Source organism: Trichophyton rubrum (assembly GCF_000151425.1).
Source record: "Trichophyton rubrum CBS 118892 genomic scaffold supercont2.10, whole genome shotgun sequence".
Lineage (NCBI taxonomy): Eukaryota > Fungi > Ascomycota > Eurotiomycetes > Onygenales > Arthrodermataceae > Trichophyton > Trichophyton rubrum.
In genome coordinates, this window is record NW_003456419.1 from 1,100 (window position 1) to 20,487 (window position 19,388).

At 45.7% G+C, this 19,388-nt stretch overlaps 3 protein-coding genes across 3 annotated transcripts; 2 read left to right on the top strand and 1 right to left on the bottom strand.

Moving 5' to 3' along the window:
* Positions 1–1,151: 1,151 nt before the first annotated feature.
* On the bottom strand, positions 1,152–13,201 carry TERG_07361 (uncharacterized protein; the record flags this gene model as incomplete). The annotated part of the gene is made up of 6 exons (XM_003231695.1): positions 1,152–3,967; positions 4,019–5,869; positions 5,923–6,620; positions 6,669–9,120; positions 9,229–12,510; positions 12,568–13,201. The coding sequence occupies 6 exons, from the start codon at positions 13,199–13,201 to the stop codon at positions 1,152–1,154; spliced, it is 11,733 nt and encodes a 3,910-aa protein (XP_003231743.1).
* Positions 13,202–15,208: 2,007 nt separating this feature from the next.
* Positions 15,209–16,754, top strand: TERG_07362 (UV damage endonuclease UvdE; the record flags this gene model as incomplete). The annotated part of the gene is made up of 3 exons (XM_047748761.1): positions 15,209–15,214; positions 15,284–15,685; positions 15,744–16,754. The coding sequence occupies 3 exons, from the start codon at positions 15,209–15,211 to the stop codon at positions 16,752–16,754; spliced, it is 1,419 nt and encodes a 472-aa protein (XP_047604749.1).
* A 1,424-nt stretch (positions 16,755–18,178) lies between these two features.
* On the top strand, positions 18,179–19,336 carry TERG_07363 (uncharacterized protein; the record flags this gene model as incomplete). The annotated part of the gene is made up of 1 exon (XM_003231697.1): positions 18,179–19,336. One exon carries the CDS (start codon positions 18,179–18,181, stop codon positions 19,334–19,336), a length of 1,158 nt encoding a protein of 385 aa, XP_003231745.1.
* Between the last annotated feature and the right edge of the window lie 52 nt (positions 19,337–19,388).

Below are 19,388 nucleotides of genomic sequence, written 5' to 3' on the forward strand. Positions count from 1 at the left end.
ATTAGTAAAATAGTACCTTATTTTTATATAGTACTAGCTCTAGATTAAAGAAGCTTAGTCTTCTAACTATAGATATTATTTTACTATAGTTAAAATCTATATTAGATAATAAACTATCTTTTATAAATAACTCTAACTCTATAGGACCCTTATCTAAATTTAGAGCTAAGGATTTTAAAAAATTTATTCTATTACTAGAGAGACTAAAAGGGTTAATAGATCTCTTTTTATAAAATTAGGGTACTACTTTTATAATAAGGAACTAGTAGTTCTAATAAAATAAGAGAGAAATAGAAGGATAATAAATACTATAAGGAAGGAGCTAACTAGTAGACCTTATATTTTCTATAAAAAGTAAAAACGTAGTATATATATTAATAAATTACTTCTAAACTTAATATAATTTTAAAAAATCTAGATAAATATAAAACTAAAAGCTATAATTTTAATAAATAAAGCTTAATAATTTTAAATTAGGCTATTAAAGGATAATTATATTAAAATAGAGTTAACTATAGCTAAATAATAAAATAAGGTATAGTTTAATATTCTAGACTATATCCCTATAGTATTACTATAAGATTAAGTCTAGCTAAGGGTAAAGGACTAGTAGGACTCTTATTATAATCCGGAACTTAGTAACTATAAATAAATCTCTAGACTATTCTTAAGTAACTAAGAGTAGTAAGGCTTGATCTTAAGTTTAATATAGAATATATAATAAAAAAAGGCTTTAAAGTAGCTTATTTAGATATGATATTAGTAATAATAATCTTCCTAGCTTTAGCCAGGGACTAAGAATATAAAAGTAGTGACTAATTACATAATCAGTTCCACCACCTGATACTCGCTCATGAAAAGGGGCAACGAAAGTAACAGGGAAGAGAACTTGTAGATAAGCGTTACTCGTCCAGAGAGAAATGGTATAACGGTTGAATGGCTGGGAATAGGAAAATTGGGTCTATTCGAGGGTTGAGATAGCTACGCACATGAGAAACCAGCAGGTGAAAGATTACAGATGATTATTGACTAGCAGTTTACACGAACAGATTCACTAACAAACGGGATAGTTAAAATATCTAGTCAACGAAGTAGTGGGAGAAAAGAGGCCGAAAGAAGCTGATATCCTTTATTCCCACTTCCCTATTTGCCTATCGAGTAGACACAATGTGGTCCTTGGAGTTGGTCATCGAGATTTCATGACCAACCATGAACTGGCTCCATCCCATCTTTTTAGCCAATCCCATCCATTTCAGGGCCGGCATACCCTCCAGCTTGGACACAGCTTCGTCTTGTGTTATCTTATCAGCGAAGTCCTTGATGCTGACGTTGAGAGCATTGGAGTGCGTCAGGACTTCCGGATGGCTTAGATTGATGGCCTTGTCAAATAGAGACCTCACGATGTCTCCAGCAATACGCTCGAGAGGAACTATGCCTATACTGCCAGTCAGACCATCTAGATCTGGTTTTCTCTGAGACAGTCTGGCAAGAGAAAGGAGTTCATTTAAGATCTCATCTGGAACATTAGTTGTGGCCCCAAAGGCCTTCGCCGGGCGATGTAAGACAACTCTCAGGTCGAGCTCTTGCGTGGCACTGGCAAGCACTTTTTCTGCTGCCCACTTAGAGGCAACGTATCCATCATGTCCATTGCCAGGTGGAAAGCCTCCTGAGTACATAGTAACTCCTCCCGATGAACAGAAGTGAATAGGGACCTTGCGTGGGTATGCAATCTTCACAATTTCTTTGACGCTAGAGACATTTGTAGCACGGAGATGGTAATAAGAATCCCAGAATGAACGGTTGGCACCAAGGTGTAGGATCACATCGACTTGGCTTGAAAGGAGCGTCGCCTCTTTTTCAGATAGACCAAGACGAGCCTTGTCGAGGTTACCATGCTTAATGACCATCTTCCCCTTAGGATCAGGAATGCGAGTCAAGGTTGAGATATCGCTTTGCGGGCGTACAGCCAATGTATATATTTTGGAAATGCGGTCATCCGCAACCAAATGGGCAAGAACATTTCTACCAAGAACACCAGTAGCTCCAGTCATCATAACCACCATATCTTTCTGTTTCGGAGATGAGACATCGGCGTTGGACTTAGGTAGCGTTGGAAGATTAGTTTCGGCAGTCCAGTCCAGCTTCTTGACCCCAAGGGCGTCATCGATTAAGCGAGCCATGTTTTGGAGGGTTCCCGCATTCATTATATCAAAGAGCCGGATGCTAACGCTGAAGCTCTGGCGTATCATTGCTTGCAGTTTAACAAGCATTAGAGAATTACCTCCAGCATGGAAGAAGTCGGCGCTGGGTGTTAACGAGTGGGCTGCTGGAATTATCTGGTTCCAAAGCCCAGCAAGATGGGATTCAGTTTCCGTCTGTTCAGTTAGCCCCTCTGTTGACTTCTTTTCTGCCTCAGGGATCGGGAGAGCCTGCACAGCTTTTCGGTCGACCTTGAAATGAGCCGTGAATAGAACATTGTCTAAGGCAACAAAGATAGTAGGAACCATATACTGCGGTAGTGGTAGGATCTTTGGGAGTCGGGCAAGCAATTCGTCGCGATATTCTGTATGTGCTGTGGAGAACACAACGTGTGCTACCAAGATGGCAGAGTCTTGTTCTCCACGCACGGTAACAACAGCATGGGTAAGAGCACCCGTCGAAGCTTGAAGTATGGTACTTTCAATGTCTTCAAGTTCGATACGGACACCCCGTAACTTGATCTGGGTATCACCATCTATTCGGCCCTCAAAGAAAAGAGCCCCTTCTTCGGTAAGACGGCCCTTGTCTCCAGTACGGTACACCATTCCTTCTCCCCCAAAATTGTTTGGAATGAACTTTTGTCTAGTTAGTTCATCATTGTTCAAGTAACCCCCGGCCACGCCTACACCTCCAATAACAATCTCACCAGCGAAGCCGAGAGGGAGGGTGTTCATCTTAGGGTCCACGATAGCGACGGAGTAATTAGGCAACATGAAGCCTACTGGTGCTTGTGTACCGATCACCATGGAACGATATGGCAACTCAACCTTAGCACAGGACATCGTGATTTCAGCGGGGCCATAGCTGTCAAGGAGTCTGATCGGCATCCCCAGCTTTCGGAATTCTTCAAGGACAGCATCTGAAGCAACTTCCCCCCCAAGAAGTGCACACTTCCAAGATTTGCATTTCAGGAGATTGTCTCTTGCGTAACGGAACCACATTAGATATTCTGACGGTGTAGTAGCAGTATGGGTTATCCCTTCTAAGGCCATGATATTGGTGATTGATATAGGGTCACCACGCTGCTCTGCCGGAACGACATAGAGAGCACCACCATGTACTAATGCGGTAAAAATCTGTTCGAGTGATTTTTCGAAGGAGTATGCAGTTTGGTGAAGGACATAAGAGGCAGAGCTCTTTAAATCAAATTGTTTGGAGCAGCCTTCTAGCTGTTTCACGATGTTGCTGTGATTGATATGGATACCTTTGGGGATCCCTGTTGAGCCACTAGTGAACAGAATAACCGCGGGTGCGCCAGGTTTGGCAAAGTTCGGCATGAATGGGCTGTTGGTAGGTAGATTGCTTATATCCACGACTGTGGAGGCTAAAGTATTAATGTGTTCCACATCTCCGAGCGTTTGGCTATGAGCAAGAATCGCTTGAGGCCTAATTTGATTGACAATCGCAGCAAGACGAGGGAAGGGAGTTCGGAGATCAAGAGGAACATAAACAGCTCCAGCACGGAATATGGCAAGCAGTGAGCAAACCCAGTCGGCAGTGGGCTGTTGGAAGACAGCCACCTTGTCACCCTCAGTAACATTAGCTGTAGCCAAGGCGGAGCAAATAGAGTTGACACGGCGTGCCATCTGTGAATAAGTCATGATCTTTCCAGTTCCATCCTTGAGACAGATATTGGTGCCATGTTGAGACACTACATCATCAATATGATGCATTACCGTAGGGGCCCATTCGTATTGCAGTGAAGGACCTGAATTGAATTAGCTTCTCTTTGATTCAAAGTTGAGATTTGGGAACTTACCGCGGCCGACTTCAATTGCATCATTAATTGTCTTACTATCCCAAACATCCGGTGCATTCCAGTTTACAGCTGGGTTATTAGTAAAGGCCATCAAGAGGTTCACATAACCTTTTAACAAAAGTTTGGTATGTTTTGCCGTGTATAGACATTTCTGAAGCCGTAGTTCAAGGCGGGTTTCACCAGTAGCATTCTCAACAATATCGAGAGTCATGTCATAGCCAGTCCTTGCAAGCTGCCACTTTTCACCTACAGCATCAAGACCCATGTACTTCCGTTTCTCTTCGATACCTTGTCTGTAGTCCACGAAAATCTGGAAGATGGGAGTGGAAGTGGCTGACCGAGGGACTTTTAACTCATCCAGAAGTATGTCAAAAGGTAACTTAGAATGAGCCAGTCCTTTATACACTTTGTTTCGGACCTGTTGTACAGCGTCTCCAAAATTCTCTGCAGCATAGCGTTCGAAACGTACTGGAAGGAGGTTGAGAAGGAACCCAAGGGTGTTGATAAATTTGTCATCTGTCCTATTTGCGTCTGCAACTCCGATGAAAAATTCATCACAATCGTCTAATTGACGAAAGATAAGAGCCTGGAGAACTGCAAGATAGAAATGGAATGTTGTCGAGCTGAGAGATCGGGAAGCAGCTTTTATTTTCCTTGTCAGTGCTGGCTCAAGGCGAACGTCTGCGCTATGGGTACCATAGACATCCAGGGGCAATCGTGTGCTGGATTTGGCAAATGGAAATAGGGGGATAGGGTTGGGGTTTGTAGGAATGATTTCACGGTAATATGTGAGATCCGCATTCATATTACCATTATCCCAATCTTCACGTTGCTTTCGTGCAAACGCTCCATACTGTGCAGATTTAGGAATAGCAGGAAGCTTCCGCCCTTCGTATGCCATTTCAAGGTCACGATAGAAAATGTTGAAGCTGAATCCGTCCATTCCAATGTGGTGACATCCAATGACAAGGTAATGCATCGTTTCAGAGGAAGAAAGCAGAGATACTTTCATGGTTTCCCAACTATTTAGGTCCCATACATGGGATCTGATTTCATCAAGTTCTCTGTAAGCACCGGATTCATCCTTACAATGCTTGACAACAAGTTTGACTGCAGACGTTGGAATAACCCCCTGCATTGGAGTTTCCATATATTCACCAGTTGAAAAGTATCTTGTGCGAAGGGCATCATGCCTTAAAACCACAGCTTCCAAGGCTCTTTCCATGTCTTCAACACGAATACGACCACTAAGCCTGACGAATATTGCCATGTTGAATGTCGTTTTATCCTGGAGGGCTTGATTAAGGAACCAAAACCGCGATTGCCCAAAGGACATCATTTCGGTGACTTCTGATTTAGCTAAGCTGTCGACGCTTTGCCGGTCAGACTTGATGTCCTTGACTTCAGTTGATAGTTGTATGGCTGATTTCGTAGTTGTGGTAATAGCAGGAATAGATATTGCTGCTGGATTGACATTTATAATTTCGGAATTGGGTTCAGCCTCTTGCGTAGTCGAAGCTGACTTATGCACCATTACTGGTTTAGAAGGGCCGGGAGTCTCTTCGGGTAGTGCAGGTTTGCTATTAGCTTCGATTTCAGCCCTTTCAGCTCCTAGGTTAGGGGTAAGGTCGGGGGATATCCGCAGCATGGCATCATTTATCAAATCAGAGACAGATGATCCACCTAGGACTTTGAGAACTGGCATGTCGATATCAACTTCTCGGATAAACCAGGTTCGAATCTCAACTGCAACTAATGAGTCGACCCCCTGCTCTACAAGTGAAGCTGTTGCGTTAAAGTCATCCTCTTCCGGGATACGTAACATCTTCTTGATTCTTCGTGTAAACCCAGCTAATGAAATGTTAGTCACTGTTCTTCTAGAGAAAGAGAAATGTGGGTCTTACATTGCATGATAGCGCAAACTTCTTCCTCTGCTGTCGCCGTAAGAAGCTGAATTCTGACGGGAATATGGGTAGAGGAAGTTCCATCCTGTTTGGCTGAAGTACGTTCCAAAATCAAGTGGGAGAACTTGCTATCTTTTAGGTAGGATGCTCTGATATCTCCATCAGCATATGTAGGAACAACACCGGAGACGACTTCATGGCTTTCTGTCGTCCCTGGTCTCCCTCTAACGATTGCCTCTGCAAACAAGGTGTGAATGTCCTGTTCAGAAACATTTCTGTATCCAGATCGAGAAAATTGGTCAATATCCAGATCTTCGGCGCGCTCAAAATAGCCAAGGCCAATAAGAGACGAAATGGCGATGACGGATGCGGCAAGACCCTTACGACGACGCTGCAAGCCTAGAGATTCCATGAAACTGTTGGCACCTATATAGTTACTCTGACCAGCGTTGCCAATAAGGGCTGTAATAGAAGAGAACAAAATAAAAAAGTCAAGGGTATTCTCCGAGAAAAGGGTGTCCAGGTTGATTGCTCCAAGGACCTTTGGCTTTAGAGCTGCCATAAGGTCGTCATAACTCATCTTCTGAAAGAGGCTGTCAACCAAAACCATAGCTCCATGTGCAACTCCGCCAATTGGAGGCATCGTGCGACAGATTTTGTTATAACAAGCTTGGAGAGCATCCGCGTCCGTAATATCCCTAGGCCTTGTTAGAATGATTGATACCTATAACTGTTGATAGACTTACAGCGGCATTTGCTTTATGGTTGCCCCGTATTCATCTCCCATACTTTCAATCCACTCAGCATTTACCTTAGGCCTTCTGCTGGTAAGAACAACATATCTCGCCCCTCGGCTTATCATCCATTCTGCGAGAGACTGGCCCATTTCCCCAGACAAACCAACCATGAGGTATGTCTTTTCTGCACTGAAAAGGTTGGCATAAGGGTCGATAGGTTCAACGGTAAGCGGAATTTGGATATCGACCGCCCAGTCAACTACTGATAGGTGTTTATATTTATCAGAATACCCAGGAACCTTATTCAAAGGCAAAGTGGACCTATTGTCAGGCACCATGAAGTTAGCAGTTTTAGAAATTTCAAAGCCTGTAGATAAATATTTGGAGACAAGCTCAACATCAGAGCCTAGGCGTTTTGCAACACCGTTTCCGAAAAACATATATTTGTTTGATTGTTTGCAGCAAACGGGCAGGCACTCCACGAGGTTAGATATAGCCTGCTCGTCCGAGAAATTGGAAAAATTGATAAAAAGGGATATCCCTTTGGGCAGCTGCTTTCTCAGCAAACGGCGAGGGGTTTTGGGATGAATATAAGTCCACTGTGGCCCCTTCTTTGAAGTTTGAGTAGTAGTGAAGAAAGCCCGAATCTTTTTCGACGCTGCTTGTTTGCTAATGGCAGCAGCTACAATTTGGTCAGGTTCATGGACTAAAATAGTACTCTTCGTTGTGGCATCCTCGATGATCTGATGCGCAACGAGATTACTAGCAATTGAAAGAAGAACTTGTGTTGGATTGGCCTCCCCACTGTACGGTATGGTCCACGGCTTTGGAATATGAACCACAGACTTGCTCTGATCCGAGAGAGCGATGACACTTTCACCAAAGTTATCCTTGCCATGGCACAAGAAGAAGTGTCCTACCAAAGGGACTTCCACAGATTGAAGTAGGGACTTCATGACAGTAATTTCGGTATCACCATCAGACCCGGCGGTAGGTTTAAGAGGAGATGGTTCGAAAAGGTCGTATGAGTCTCCCTTGATGGCTAATTCAATACTGGATGAATTGGTAGGAACTTCGTGGGTAATACGGCGCTTATTAGAATTGTATCGGTCATTCAGCTTATCAGCAGATATAAGTCTTGGGGTATAAATCTTGTTATTCTCTAGATGATACTCGGATTCATCACTCCATAGAATGGATCCTGGAACAAGCCGACTGTTTGCTTCATTGAGATTGAGGTGTCGTAGTAATGTCTCCGCAAAGAGCTTGGCAGAGTTTGAATCCAGTACATCAACGTCTAGTGACTGAAAGTTAATTCCAGAATACTCTCTGCGCAGGGTGCGCGCCATGCCGACCAACATGCGGGAGAATGGGCTCTCCGATCTGTTGCCTTTGGTCACCCAGAGAATCTCCCTGGGGGTTGAAAATATCTCCTTAATGCCATCAAGCTTCTGGGGTTGGTTATCCATGAGCTCTTTCATAATTGGTACATCTAGCTCAGCCAAATTTAGGACTGTAGCAACCGCGTCACTCTCGCTGTTGCTAAAATCATCAATTGAAATTACGTTTGAGATCGAACTGAAATGCGGCCGTAGGATATTCGTACATTCTGTAACGATACTGGTAACTTCATCAGTACTTCCACCTATAATAACGAGGTTTTCACGTTGTGAATGAGCGTGTTCGGGGGAGAGAGGATCTCTAAGAGTGTAGATTTGGGAATCCACGGCCTGGGTCACCATAACAACCAAGTGGTCTATAGAGTCAATGTTGGGAGTGAAGGTATCAACACCGGACCATCCGGTTCGTCTGTACACTTTATCCCATTCCTCCACGGTTATTGTTGGGCCCCATGGACGACCTGTTTCGGCACCACACCACCAACCTGGGAAGCCAGACATCGAAAAACCCTCTCGTAAACTTGGGAAGTATGTAGCCACCTCCATATTGATTAACCAACCACCTGGTTTCACAAGTTTGCGCACATTCGACAAAGTCAAATCAATATCAGGGCCAACATGTAGAACGTTCGAAGCAAGAACCATATCATAATGACCTTCGGTAAACCCCTGTTCGCTGAGATCCTTTTCCATGTCAAGCGTTTTGAAAATCATACGATCTGCATATTGGCTAAATCTCTTCTCTGCCGCCTCGAAGAACCCAGAAGAGATATCCGTGAACGTGTAAGTTGAAAAGGCCTTTCCTAGAGTAGGGAGAATCATTCTAGTCGATCCGCCCGTACCGGCACCGATCTCGATAATATTCATTCGTGGATATCGGTAAGCAATTTGAGCAGCGAGGTTTGCTTCCCACTGGTTGGTGATATCTAGGCCAATAGCCTCCTCATAGAACCGATCCAGGATGTTATCCTTCAATGCATATTCGTGAATATTTCCACGAATACGAATAACATGAGCAATATTTTGGCCAACGGCTCTGAGAATACCAATATCAGCACGATCTCCGGCATCGGCAACAAGGGACTCCACATAATCCAAAGTATCATTCACAGCATCAGGCCTAACAAAGGGGTGCTCCCCATCGATAACTTGCTTGTGCACAAATCTACACCACCTAAGCATATGTTTAAAGTGTGAAAGAGTTTCCTCCTCTTCTTTAGTGGTGATGGTATTCAGTAGCTGGTTGATCCAGTAGAAAGAGAATCGCTCAGAAACCCTCGCAATATGAGCGTCAGACTCGGGTAAACGATGGGGAGAGGCAATAGCACCGTCTGGTTGAGCTAGATCGTAGATAAGATTGGAGAATAGTTTAACATCGTTCTCCCCTGAAGCCTTGGCCAGTGGAACGAGGACAATGCCTTCAATTTCCATGAGAACTCCATTTTTATTGGGGGCAAAAACTTCAATGTCAGCAGTAGGGGTATCATGTGTTCCACTGGTTACGGCAGCTTGCCAAGGCCAAACGACTTCTTCGCCTGGGGGAAACACTGCTAATGATGGGTTGATTGATAGCCGGTTGATTTTAGTAGGAACATGGATAGACCAGAGCCGGTCATCTCCGGGCGAGCTGAATGCAGCAAAGACGGCTTGAAAACTGGTATCAACAAAACCAGGGTGCATAAGAAAATTGTCTTCCCATGCTTCACCGCGAGCATCAGTGATTTCTCCAACTGCAGCATCCTTCCTGCGAAGGATGGAACTGATTGCCTTGAATGGCGGAGAATAGTTATAGCCCATGTCTGATAGATACTTGTAAAATCGATCAATATCAACGCTTGTCATGTTGAATTGAGGCATCTGGGAAGCCGAAAGCGCGTTAGCAACGGGGACACCGAAACTAAGAGATATCTTGCCTTTTCCGTTCAAAGTTAGTATGTTATCGCCCTTGGGGCATGATGATATCTGAAAGCTAGCGCTGACAGAATCATGATCGGATGACAAGACATTAAGGGTAAAGATAAGCTCTATCCCAGTAGTATCATCGAGAAACGAAATAGCACGAGCAATGTCAACATCCTCCAATTCAATTAGCTGCACGTCCCGGTTGCTCGCAAGGGTCATTATAGCCTCAATCGCCATACACACATATCCAGACGCAGGGAAGACATTCTGGCCCTGCAATCGGTGACCGGATATCCAAGTGATTTCTTTGGGGAAAAGGATATTTCTCCACTGGATCTGCGTTTCTGTGGTGCCTTCAACAACGTTTACACCCAGCATCGGATGTGGAGCCTCACGAGTAGTATAGGAAGTAGCTACCCGGGAATCGAGCCAGTAGCTCCTTGAGTGATCCCAGGAATATCCAGGAAGTTCTCCTGACAAATTATTGCGTTGAGCACCAGAAGACATCACGTTATCATACCCTTCAAAGTCGACAGCAGATGAGCCAAAATACTCCCAGATGTAGCCGAGAGCAGCGGAGAATGCCTTGACATCATCGACACCGCGCGACAAGAGGCCAGTATAAGGTGTACCACCTACGCTAGTAGCTTGCTCCAAGTTTTCCAAGCATGGTCCCCTCAACGCGGGATGGGGTCCAATTTCAATAACCAAGTCAAATGGGCCTGACTCCTTCACAGAAGTAATCCCAGCCTGTGAAAACAGAACAGTATTATTCATGTTGTCAGCCCAATATTGGCCGTTGAGGTTGGCGTAGGTCATCTTTGTATCGGGGATGACTGAAGAGTACCACGAGATGGACGGGTTTCCAGCTTTAAACTCAATGGCACAGGTATCCATTGCTTTTAAATACATTCCAGAGCATGCATTCATGTGGAAGGAGTGGTAGGCGGTATCCACTCTGAGCTTGCGAACAAACTTAGACTCGTCCTTGAACACCACTAGAGCTGCATCAATTGCATCCTCGTCTCCTGAGAGGGTCACACTGGTGGCAGCATTACTTGCTGCAACAGTAATACGGCCGTGAAACTCCTCAAGCTGGCAAAATTCTTCAGCATCTTCAAGAGTTGTACCAACTGCCATCATTGCTCCTTTCTTTCCAGAAGAAGAACCAGCGAATTTGGCGTACAGACCGCGGTAGTAAGCAACGCGGATAGCGTCTCGAGCGGAGATAAACCCAGAAGCATAGGCAGCGGCAATCTCACCAGAAGAGTGCCCGATCACAGCCTTGAATTCCAAATTGGTGCCAGCAGCTCTAAGTAGATCTACCAAGACAATTTGAACGGCAGTGCAGAGTGGTTGAGAAAGGGCAGCTTCAGCAAGGCGAGAAGATCGCTTATCAGCCTCAAGCTCCCCTCGGATGGACCAGCTTGGTCGATCCGCTTCAGGGAGCTCTTGAAGAGATCGGTCGAGATCGGCGATAATGTTTCGAACATGAGCGGAGGCTTTGATAAGTTCGCTGCCCATGGTTGGCCACTGAGCTCCTTGACCGGTGAAGACTCCAAGCACCGTCAGTTTCTCAGGGCCTGAAGATCGAACACCCAGACTCTCCTTTTGGTTACGAGCTGTATCGATGGCGGCAACGATGTCGGGTGTTGTTCGGCCAGAGATAGCGATCTTATATGCCAGCGCTGAGCGCCGCTTTTGCAGAGTCCAGGCAATGTCACTAACATCAGGAGAGTTTTCTAGGCTCAAAAATTCGGAGAATGCATCAAGGATCCCTCGAAGGCTCTTCTCTGAGTGTGCTGAGAAAGTGAGGGGGGTGAATAGGGGAGTGTTGCCGCAAGGCATGTGTGACTCAATCGGTTCATAACTCTCAAGAATTGCGTGGGAATTAGCACCACCAAAACCAAAGCTGTTCACGGAGGCACGCATTGGCTGGCCAGCTGGGGGGGATGGCCACTTGTGGCTTGTCGTTGGAACTTGAAGATTCGTGTAGAAAGGTTTGACCTTCTCGGCAATTTGGTTAAGGTGCAGGTTTGGCGGAATAGTCTTGTTTTGTAGTGCAAGAGAGGTACCAATAAGACTGGCAAGACCTGCAGTGCCTTCAGTATGGCCAATGATGGTTTTTATAGACCCAACCCAGAGCCTCTTTTCAGCGGTTTGCTCATCATTGAAGAACGCTCGGCTAATTGCTTCGGCTTCTTGTGGGTCCCCGGCAGGAGTACCAGTTCCATGGGCATGGAAAAACTGAGGCTGGTCGTTTGGATCTAGGGGGTCAAGGCCAGCCTTTTTGTATGTTTCTCTAATCAAAGCAGTCTGAGCAAGGTTGCTCGGCATAGTTATACCAGTGGTGCGGCCATCCTGGTTGAAGGCAGTCTCCCGGATCACACACTCAATACGATCTCCATCCTTGATAGCCTGGCTCAGGGTCTTCAGAACCACAGCCGCAAGGCCTTCACCTCTCGCGTAGCCGTTGGCACCTTGATCCCACATCCGTGACTTTCCATCTGGAGAAAGCATTTTCAGCTTACTTTCCGCAATATACATGCCTTGATTTCCAAAGAGTTAGTAATTAGCAAGCCCGTCGGGGAGGGGGGACAACATACCAGGGGTAAGGATCAAATTGGCTCCACAAGCAATTGCGACATTGCAGTCGCCACTTCTGAGGACCTGAACGGCTTCATGGACAGCTACCAATGAAGACGAGCAGGCAGTATCTATGGTCATGGACGGGCCATGCCAATCGAAGAAGTAGGAGATACGGTTAGCCATAATGGCACGGGATATCCCGGTTGCAGCATACTGCGGTAAACAGTCCCAGTCCTTAGCCAGCATGCCAGCCCAGTCGTCACACATGAGCCCAACATAGCAAGCAGTAGAAGACCCACGGAGACTCTCCATGGTAACACCAGCTGCGCACAAGGATTCGTAAACCGTTTCAAGGAGCATACGCTGCTGTGGGTCGATAGCCTCGCATTCGTTTGGAGGAATGTTGAAGAAGGTCGCGTCAAAGGCAGCAGGGTCTGCCTCGAGGAAATAGGATTTGGTGACGTTGCTAGTACCATGATGCGCGTTATCTTTGTGGTACCAAACATCAGCATTGAAGCGATTTTGAGGAACAGGCTTCGAGAGATCATAAGGCTCCTTCAGCAGTTCCCATAGTTTTGATGGAGTGGTGGCATTGCCGGGAAAGTTGCAGGCACTGCCAATGATGGCAATTGGCTCCTTGCGTTGAGGCATGGTGATATAGTATGCAGTTGATCGACAATGGGAGGCAAAAAGAGTGAAGAGTGGTTGGCAAGAAGTATTCCTAGGGAGAGGAGGGAAGGGATACCACAGACTAATATTCACCTGTTATTATTGTCCCATCTGCCGTGACAAACTTGCAGAGGCTGTATAGTTTGCTGGCGGCCAGTTGTTCGGTGTGTTAATACAGCCGAATCGGTTTATTTTGCGACCCTTTTTCGGTGACTCGATGGCCCAGAAGACAGCCCAGGGATAGCAATGTTTTTGCTATGCTAACCATGGACCATAAGTTTCCAATTGCTAGCCTACATTTGAAGTTTATTACTTGACGCATGGTAGGGGTCTCTAGGTGATACCAATGCAAGGTTAAAGGGTATCATCCAAGCCGAAACCGTATTCATGGCCATGTCGTGCTCAGCCTGCATCTTCTCTGTAGCTTCAGTTAGTCGTGAAGAGACAGGGTGGGATGCGCTGACTTCTTTCACGATTTCCATATTCTTTCAGCCCCGGATGTACTTTTTGCATTGCCATACGCGTGAGACGGGACTAACCCTGGTATCTTCCGCTGTAAAATTTACCCCTTTTTTCAGCTGAGAGCTTCGAAGGACAGTGCGGTGGTAGCATGGGCCCAGACCAGCTTTTGGGACCCAGCTAGGTGATTTGGCAGCCTTTTTGAGAGCGAACTCAAAAGTCACCGTTCTCGGGGAGTTTTCCGGCGATGGGAGTCATTGCAGGAACAACCACAGCAACCTTCATGCCGAATCTGTCGGAATTAACTATACCTAGGCCTTACTTGCAGGCCTGATCGATCCATCCATGAGTCTCAGCACTTTGCTGATTTTCGATTAGTGGGCCAGGCACGAGGATGCAAGCAAAAATAGAACTTCAGCGTCACAGAAGACTTTTCGAAGCGTATTCACCGAAGTCTAGCCATCACCAGAGTTCTTCTGATTAAATTGCGCTTAACGGATGGGTGATAAAGCTTGAGTAATATTTTTGCCGACTAACTAGCGCTTACGCTAGTGCTAGCATTCGGTAGTTGATGTTCTCTCAACTGTTCCGTCGTGAGGAGATAGATGCTTCCATTGCGATCTGCAAAGATGTTTGTCGAAGGACGTCGCGATGTGGTAGTTACTAAACAGTGCAGGGTCACGTTATATCTTCACGTCATTCGCCAATAAGATAGCTGTAACTTAAAGGATTAGCTGTAAGTTCAGCCCAAAGCTCACTAAATCTCAGGAGAATTATTTAGGTTACTAAGCAATCCGAAAATATCGACGACTGAGATACTCACATCGAGCTGTCGAGATAATGGTTGTTTCTTTCCCGCAGGGCTCCCAGGAGGATATATAAAACATCTTCAGGTGGAAGGCTTTGTGAAATGAAAAGTTCGTCCGATAGTAAGTTACCGGTGCTCGCCCATGATACGATTTAGCACGCAGGATACCTAATAGCGGTCCCCAAACAACACGAGAATCACACTATCTTGCCTGCGACCAACTGGTTCTTTTGTTTTATCCGAGTTCATGCCCTACGGCCCTATGTAACAAGTAGGCGTCCGGCAAGTACGCCGAAGGGGGTCAGCTGCAACGAAAGTAGAACGGGAGAAAACCCAAATATGCCGTAACGGTGGCGACATGGCATGCAGCTAACTCCAACCATCGGGCATCATCATAGTTTTATCTACATCTCCAACTTGTATGCTCACTTAATATATTCCCGTTTCATGAAGCTACATGTACGTATATTTCTTCTTGCGCTCTACCAGATTGTGGTGTAGACAATCCGCGATTGTCAGGATTCAAGGTAGCAATCGCCTCCTTAATCAAGACAGAACACAACGACACTGTCGTAACATGAGCACCGGCCAAGTCGCAATCAAAGACTTTGAGCGGGACGGCGAAGTTGAGGCAGACGAAGAGGAAGTAGAACAAGCAGCCTCGCAGCCTCCTCCTGTGAACAGCGGCTATCTTCCGCTACCATGGAAGGGCCGATTAGGATATGTCCGTAAGCACCCAACCTTCCATCACACAGGTAACGGTTCTGCGGCCTGAATGCCGCTTCTGACCTTTCTAGGCATGCCTTAACACCTACCTACGCAATGCAAATCCTCCGGTTTTTTGCTCCCGGACCTGCCGCATTGCTTCTATACTTGAAAACCGACACCCTCTCCAAGACTCATCTCAGCCCCGACATGCTACCAAAAACCGTCCAGACCGTACCAAATCTCCAGATATAGCCAGAGGCCAAAAATTCGTGCAGGAGCTGGGTTTAGCGAATACCCGAGATTTGGTAACCATGATCCGCTGGAACGTACGGTTTGGAATCCGCTTCATGAGAATCAGCAGTGAGATGTTCCCCTTTGCGAGTCATGCAGAATATGGATATAAACTAGCTCCGTTTGCATCCAAGGCCCTAGCTGAGGTAGGAGCTGTTGCCGCCGAACTTGATCATCGTCTCACTGTTCACCCTGGTCAGGTAAGTATGTATCTGAATTATAGGGCTTTCCTAATCATCAGACACTAACAAGAGTTAGTTTACTCAACTTGGCTCACCACGCAAGGAAGTGATCAGTAACTCCATCAGGGATTTAGCGTACCATGCAGAGATGCTAAACCTCTTGAATCTACCGCCTCAAATGGATCGTGATGCTGTTATTATTCTGCACATGGGTGGCACCTTTGGAGACAAAGAGAGAACTCTCAGTCGGTTCAGAGCGGCTTACTTGGGCCTGCCTCGGGATATCAAAGACAGGCTTGTCTTGGAGAATGATGATATGAGCTGGACTGTGCATGACCTTCTACCTGTATGCGAGGAATTGAACATACCCTTCGTCCTGGACTATCACCACCATAATATCCACTTTAATCCAGACCAGATTCGGGAAGGCACCCTCGATATAATGACGCTTTATGATCGGATAAGATCAACGTGGATAAGAAAAGGAAAAACACAAAAGATGCATTATTCTGAGCCCACCCCAGAAGCAATAACCAAAGTGCAGCGACGGAAACATAACGCCAGAGTGTCCACACTCCCACCCTGTGATCCAACTATGGATCTCATGATTGAAGCCAAAGATAAAGAACAGGCTGTTTTTGAGCTTATGAAGATCTATAAACTCCCTGGTTTCGAAAAAATAAACCACGTCATTCCACATTACAGGGAAGATTGGGCGAAAACTCCTAAGAAAACTCACATTCTCGTTGGGACTAGCCAGCAAAAGCTCGATCCCGAAGAGGTAAACATGGGGGGCCCATATGGTCGGGTTTACTGGCCTCCAGGGATGGAAGAATGGCTCCGCCCTCGAAAGCGCAGGCTAATACCTAAAGCCAGACCCCGCGTGCGTGGGGCGAAGAAGAAAGAAGGGGAGTCATCTCTAGAAGGAGAAGGCGAAGACGATTTAACACTCACGAATACATCGTCAGGAGAAGAGCAACCAGCGAAACGACGAAAGACCACAGCAAAAGGTGAAGGCCAAGAGATCCAGAGCGCTGAACAAGCTTTTGGAAGGAAGTTGCGAGCAAGAAAAAATGTTACGCTGTAATGGCAACAAACATAAATAAGCCTATCATCTCTGTGGCATTTATTATGATTTACAACTATAAAAAGGAAACATTGTCTGTCGAGTTTCCAAGTGCCTGTTACAGCAGAAACTGCCAGTTGCTCGGGATTTAGCTCTAAGTATCAAAAAGGTTGGCCGAACATCAGAGTCTTCAACATCGGCAGCCTCTAGCTCCTTGGTCCTCAAAAAAGCATCCAAGCTACAGTACCAATCCAGAGAATAGTGATAATTTCCCCATATATCTTGGCAGAGAGTGATCGATGATTCATGTCCGCCCTTTTGTGTCATCCCGTTTTGGCTTGCCTTTGTATATTCTCTTTGCTCATACAGAAAGATTTACCACTACATTTCGCTTTATCTGGGCTTTTTCAACGAAAGCTCCCTGCCACTGTGGGCCAGGCATACGTATTCTCGTTATACTTCCAAAGAAAATTTCAAGTTGACCTCTAATCAGGTAGACCTACCCGCTGAACCTAAGCACATCATATATGTTGTTAATTAACTATATGAAGTTTAGGGAGCAGAATGTCGATTAGTTAGCTATAGTATAATGATAGATATGACTGTATTTAAAAATAAGGAGGTAAGGTTAGCCGCCGATAACTTCTTAGTTCCGTATCGTTGCTTAACTGCTGAGGCGTCTCCCATTGAGAGGTGTGGGTCTGCGGTAAAGGCAACGAATAATATCCTTCAGTTCCAGGCAAGCTTGGAAATTGAGTGTTTAGTCAGAAAGCTTTCTCAGACGACATGCTATTGTTGCTCTTTGTATTTCTAGTATCGGAAAACAGGGTGTGAAGAATCTACTTTGACCGTGCGGGTTCTTGCTATTTTCATCACACCAACAGGTGGAATACTTTTTAGTTTAATTACTTGCCAAAGGGCTCATTTAGCGCAAATATGGGCGGTCAAGTCATTTTCGGTGCCAGACGAATTGAGCGGGATTGGGACCGAATAGTCCCGTAACCTTGCTTCTTTGGTATCCGACAGATTCCGCAATCTTGATACCCTTGCAACTCGTGGCTATACTGCCGAGTACGACGATTCATGGGGAGCAGATTACCAATCATGTGCCCAGGCCTCCGGCTCGGTTCGGTGACTTTCATGTCATATTTATATGTCGCCGGTGGGAGACGAGAGGGACACCGTGAATGGGAATCGCTCAACACGTTTTGAATAGCAAATCCGCCACCGAAATCTTGAATCTCAAGTAGATACCCTGCAATGCAATCTGCCTCTTCCTCTGGCACGCCTGTGCTATGATCGTTTAAATACTGGCAATATATGAACCGGTTTCACCTATAAAATAGTTACTACTCCAAGCCCGTTGCAATATTCAGCACATATGTGCATTCACCCTTCTCAAACCATATATTGCCAAAAAAGGGTGACTTTTCAACAACGTTGAAATGCAATCCGCACAACCTATCATATCTCATGTCAAACGACAGGACCCTGTGATAGACGGGCCTGCTCCTCATATCACGGAATACAAACACATTTTCTTCCCCCACCTCGCCTGTATGAGCAAAACTCATTTAGAGGCATGGATCTTCGATGCTGTCGACTTGACAACCAGCAACGTTGCAGTGACTATGACATTTTTCCGAGACGGAACGCAAACTGCATTAGGAAAATGCCCAATACGTTCTACATTTCGAGCAAGCTTGCCAGATGGGACGAAGATTGCAAGTGAACTTTTTGCTTCAGAGAGTGCTGTCGAAGCCAACCTGGAGGCCGGGAAGATCACCGGGAAATGGGTAGGAGGAAGGAAAGAGGACGATTCTGGCGATGCAGGATGGGCACAGTATGAAGTTTCACTTGATATGTCTGAGGCAACCGTTACCATTAACATGCCCACTACCCGAGGGACCTTAACACTTCAACAACGAGGTGGGAGAAATATTGAAAACTCTACAGAATCCCAGTTGATAGGGCCTGGCCTATCTTGGGTTCATTCAATTCCTCGTGCAAAGGCAATTGCGGACTTCACTTTTATTCAGGATGGAGAATCCAAAAACCTACAATTTGAAGGATGTGGAGGTAAAGATTACTGTCGTTCTACCGAACCTATGCAAGATATGATGGAAGGCACTACCTACGTTCGAGGCCACGCGGGTCCTTACACATTCGCACTCTTCCGTCTCTATAGTCGTCTGCATCCCGGCAAGACATATACCCGGGCTACTTTGGTGAAAGAAGATGCAGTACTTTTTGAAATGGTCTCAGATGACAGTGTCTCCTTGAGTGACAATTACTTAGCGTTTCGTTCTACCTACAGCGGAGAACTTAGGGGAAACTACTCGGACCACACGACTGGCTACAGAATTGATTTCGTATCTCCCGGTCAGAATAAGCACTGGTCTTTTGAGCTCAAACATGAAACGTTGTGGTGGAGCATGCCTACGGAGGCACCTCCTGCAAAAACAGGAAATAATGGCTTCATCTCAACAGTAACTGGGGGCGAAATCGGTGAGCCGGCAAAGAAAGGGATGGCTACCATTGTACATATTCAAATGACGGCACTGAAATCTGACTATAAAGGGATTAGTAACCGTCAACTGTAAGGTTCCCAGCGACAGGGTGTTAGAAGTATTATTTGAGGAAGTGAGAAATCTT